This window comes from Gavialis gangeticus, unplaced genomic scaffold (assembly GCF_001723915.1).
Source record: "Gavialis gangeticus isolate Ggan-Ray unplaced genomic scaffold, GavGan_comp1, whole genome shotgun sequence".
NCBI lineage: Eukaryota > Metazoa > Chordata > Crocodylia > Gavialidae > Gavialis > Gavialis gangeticus.
In genome coordinates this window covers 154010358-154015433 of record NW_017729025.1, presented here as the reverse complement: position 1 = coordinate 154015433, position 5076 = coordinate 154010358, and the positions used below count along the sequence as shown (strand labels likewise).

The 5076-nt window shown below is 44.2% G+C and overlaps 1 protein-coding gene across 1 annotated transcript in view; it reads right to left on the bottom strand.

Moving 5' to 3' along the window:
- Positions 1 to 3208: 3208 nt before the first annotated feature.
- The window catches only part of CDHR5 (cadherin related family member 5), a 59142-nt gene continuing 57274 nt past the window's right edge, over positions 3209 to 5076 (bottom strand). The window contains exon 16 of the mRNA XM_019519802.1: positions 3209 to 4610. Coding sequence (XP_019375347.1) covers positions 4053 to 4610 — 558 coding nt within the window. The 3' untranslated portion in view covers positions 3209 to 4052. The remainder of the gene's footprint in view (positions 4611 to 5076) is intronic.

Below are 5076 nucleotides of genomic sequence, written 5' to 3'. Positions count from 1 at the left end.
TTGGCACGTGAAAGCATTTTGCTTGGCATGTGCGCCTCAGGGTGGATGGCAGGGAAGGGGCTGGGGCTGGGGCTGTGCTGCCACAACAAGGATCAGGCCCCCCGTGGCTCCCCCACCATCCACCCTTGGCATGCCAACATCTTACAAGTCGAGGTTGCGGGTGTTTTTGGCACTCTGCCCCAAAAACTTTGGTGACTCCTGAAGCAGGGTTTGAATCAAAGTCCATATATCAAGAATGGGCCCAGTTGTTTGCTATCATTTCTCTAGAAAGAGACTTACCTTGGGAAAACCAGGATGCTTCTGTGCCATCAAGCCACTCTGGTGAGCGGAACAAGCAACAACAGATCATGTTTCTCCTAGTGTCTTGTTCATAAGACTTAACTTCCAGATGTATCTGAGGAAAGCCAGGTTACTTAACAGCAATCTTCAATACTTTTGCTGCCATTAAAATGGCAAAACTGAGAGCTGAATGAATTTTTGGTCAATAGATACTAGTAAAGTGTGGACACACAAGTCCAGATTCTCAGCGGTTGTGTCAGACTGACTCTTTGGAAGTCAACGGAAAGATGTTAATTTACCTCAACTGAAAAATTGGCGTCAAAAGTCTGTCATTTTTCTCACATCTGTTCTCTGTTTCCATGTTTTGGAAGTGTCTTGTTCCGTAGGAGACTCCCACTAGCTGTCACAAGAATTAGCTGCAAAGAGCCACAGAGGAAGCTGCAGTATATTCTCCATCTTCCTTGCTGGAAGGAATTCTACAGTGTGAAAAGGCCTATTAGAAGAGGAATCTAAGGCAGAAGAGAAAAGTGAGCTTCACTGCTGTCAAAAGCTAGATATGAGCTATCCAAATGGCAGCCTGTGGGCCACAGGCAGCCTGTGAAGGGTTAGCATGTAGCCCCTGGGCTCCCACCTGGGCACCACTGTCCCTATTGCTTTACTCTCGGGGTTCCCCCTCCATCCCCCAGGTTCTGCTACACATCTCTATGGGGCAGTGGGGTGGGGAAATGCCTGCCCACATGTATATACATGGGACATGCCCTCAACTACTTGGAAGTTGGACAGTCCTGTGATAGACCACTACAGAAAAGCAATGGGTTAAAATCATAGAATAGAATCATAGAAAAATAAGGTTAGAAGGGACCTCAGGAGGTCATCTAGTCTAACCACCTGCTCAAGGCAGGGTCACATGTATAAAACTTCCTAGATAAGTCTTTGTCTAACCTGCTCTTGAAAACTTCCAAAGATGGAGATTCCACAACTTCACCGGGTAATATGTTCCAATGTATAACCACCGTCAGAGTTAAAAAGTTCTTCCTAATATCCAGTTTAAATTTCCCTTGTTGCAATTTAAGACTTATTTGTTCTGTCCCCTGTGGCCACAGGGAATAGAATATCTCCATCGCCTTTATAACCAGGCTTCAGGTATTTGAAGACTGTTATCAAATCCCCCTTCAGTCTCATCTATTCCAGCCTAAATAATCCCAGTTCTCCTAATGTTTCTTTGTAAGTCGTGTTGGGTCCCTTATCCCTCAGGGGATATCAGATCTGTTTTCTGGCTGATTACATGACCCATTTGATTTTAATGAATGTGTTGAAAATTACTCTGAACTTCTTCCCCAGTTGGCAAAGAAAACTTCCTAGGACAAGGGATCATGGCTGCTATTGCAAGTATGTAAGAGTAGCTGCTGGAGCTAGTGGGAATCTAACCTTCCTTGTAACAGGGGACAGGGTTACAAGAAGATGATACTCAAGAAATAAAGAGTACATGCTTCATACCTTGGTGGTATGGTTTTATTATATAGATAATTTAGAGAGAACAAGGACATTGAACTCTTCTTAAAGTGACGGTTACAAAGAGCAACAAACAAGAGAAATTCTAAAACATAAGACAAGGAGTCTTCTCTTAATTGATGGTCCAGGTCTCTTTTTAATAACCCAGGAGAGACTGTCACTGAAGTCATTCATGTACCAGAGGGGAGAAATGGTTTTTTAGAGCTGGGGGGATCCCTCTGGCTTTGGGAAAGACTCCTTGCAGCCCCCAATAAATCAAAACGAGTACAATACAGTTAATGAGGAAGAGTTGTTCGGTACTTGCAGGCACCATAGTATGTGACAAAGTGTTTTTTATATTCACAGATCTAATCTTTCCCTGTGGCCTTTACCGAAAGGAAGATGCTGATTCAGCCTCCCAGCATGTAAAGTTAAAGGCATTTATTCTGCCTTATTGATTTAATTAGGAATATTCTTGCACTTAAATGAGAGCGCATGGCTTAAATACAGGATAAGGACCTTGGTTTATGCTTACTAAGGCTGAGTGGGCCCTTCGGATTTTAAAATGACACCAATGTCAGAATGGACTAATTACATTGATATCGCATTGGTGTTACTGGGTGCAACTACACATGTGCTTTACTGCAAAGTTAACTAATTAGCTCTGCAGTAAAGCATCACTGTCTATACATGCACCCATATTAAGGCACAATAAATTAATTATCTCCGCTGTAGAACAGTACCATCTCTATCTATCTCTATCCTAATACTATCTTATGGCAGAGTAATTTATGCTGCCACAGTCCATGTGTAGATGATGACCAGGACTGGCTGGGACAGGAGGGTGCTACAGTGCAGGGGCTGCCTGCTGGCTAGCCCTATACTGTAGCCCCTTTGTGCCCCAGCTAGCCCCTCCACCACCCAGCACCACCACCTGGAGCCTTGGGCTGACTCCCTGGGTCCCCTTACAGCCTGGGGCTCCTCTGCCTTGGCTCAACATGCTGTGGTCCCAGATAAACATGTAAACACTGTGCCCAGGAGAAATAAACTCTGGCGCTCTAATTACATATGTCAGTGCACCCACTGAGACCTAGCCTGATCCCTAATAGAAACTAAAAACAAAGAATAGGGCATAGGCCAATGAAGTGATATTGGTTTGTGCAGACAAGTAATAGTGGTATAAGCAGGAACAGACTGACATGCTATCAAATGGGAAACTACATAATCTTTCCTGCTACACTTGGTTATAGGTTCCTTAGCTTCTCTGGGCAGAGAGATAGTTGCATAAATTTGTAGGCTCTTAGTTCTTTCTCAGGGTTTGTCAGAGAAATGAGTAATGTATAATGGAGAGCTACTCAAGGTAACTGTGAGCTTGTTAGCTCAAGGGCCAGTATCAGGTTAGCCATGGTTAACCTGCTGAGAAGGGTATATTAATCTGTGCAGAGCTTTGTTAACACAATGAGATGGGTAGCAATACCTGAGCTACTTCTTTTAAAGCCAACTTGGTACCAGTACACTAAGCTACAGTCAAATCTAATTCAGACCTGCCAGCTATTTAGGGATAATAACTGTGCGCGCCTCAGTAAATAATATTGGGAATTCAAATGAGCTTCAAAGTAAAACTCTCTGGGAATGGCCTGTGGCACCTCAAAAATGCAAAATACTTTGCTTCATTTTGGAGCAAAATCTTTGAGATATCCCTGGGAATGGTCTTACTGATGAACTTGGACTGAGCTCAAATGTGGGGAGAGGGATGGGAAGTTCACATGCACTCAATCCTTTTGACTAAGGCAGAAGTGGGGTTAGATTGCTTCCAACGCATCATCCCAAATGCAACTCAGGAAGTTAGAGGGCAGAAGTGGTTTTCAGGCCCCTTGGCTGAAGGAGGACTTAGTGGATAAAACACTGGCCCCCGAAGCTAGATATTGTGGGTCTGAGTCTGATGAGAAGATACTTTCTTAAACATCAGTATTGTCTCCCTTTCTAGGGAAGATGTTTATAGTTCAACCCCAAGCAATTGAACTCAGTGCAGGGATTACTGAATGAAGAGTTATGGACTGTGCTATTGCGGAGCTTGAACTAGATTAGTTTGGTTCCTTCTGGCTTGGGTCTACACACTCTACATGGGACAAGGCAGGAAAGGGATTACACTGCTACTGATGAAATCCACCCTTGCTAGCCATCCTATCTCTTACAGTCTTCAGAAAAGGGGGATCTCACTAAAAAAAAGTGGCTTAAAACTGCTTATGGCCTTCAGAAGGACAAGACAAGCTTTGCCAAGCCTACAGTGAAATGTCCTCTCCTACCCCTCCTGTGGTTGTATCCTGATCAGGTGTGCCATAACTAGCTCTCTGTGGAATGAAGGACACCACTGGGTCACCTGGGTGACTGTCCTGGTTACTGCTATCATCATTGTCATCATCATCCCAATTTTCTTTGCCTTCATTCCTGTCTCCATCATTGCCATCTTCCTCTTCCTCAGGGGCATCCTCGATCACCATAACCTCTTCCTTGGCATCTGGATTAAACCACACTGCTTTGTAGCCATCATCTGCTGGCTTCCTGTCCTTAGTGAGAATAGATTTAACTTCTTTTTCACTATCGGAGTCATGTGCCGCTTTATCCTTCTCCTCCTGTTCCTCATTAACAGTGGCAGAAGTAACACCAAGGCTGCTAGCTATCATAGTTTCGAAGGGCTGGAAGCTTTCTGAGCGTTTGTGTAGAACAGGTGAAGCATTCCTAGAACTGTTACTTCTTGGCAACTCACTTTCTCCAGTGCTAGCAGGATTTTCTTCATCATCTTGGTAGCTATCATTATTTCTAAATGAATCCTGAAGGAGCTGCAAGAGAAGGAAAGTCTTATGAATAGAAGAACAGAGGATGAAGCAGGGGAAGCATGAGTGCTTGAAATGAACAGGCAAGATCCTGAGCTATTGCATATCGGCATAGCTCCATTTACATCAATGGAGTTTCATTCATTTACATGAGCTGAGGGACAGACTGCCTCATTTCCTCCCTTGTGGTAACTTTGAGTAAAACATTTCCTCCTTGTTTTTGTTAATCTTTTTTGTCCACATCAGGAATCTTGAGCCAAGTGCTCTGTCCTTTCCCATAGGTTCAGAACAGCCAACTAAAGATAACTGTGAGGAATTCAGCATGTCCTAATGAAATAACCCAAGCGCAGTCTTGGCCAGGATCCTCCCACCACTGATAGGACCTTGAGGGGCAATTCCTACTTGTAAATCTTGGAAGCATAAAGAAATGTATGGGGAGGTGGCAATGCCCCCCTTCCCCCCCCCCCCCCCC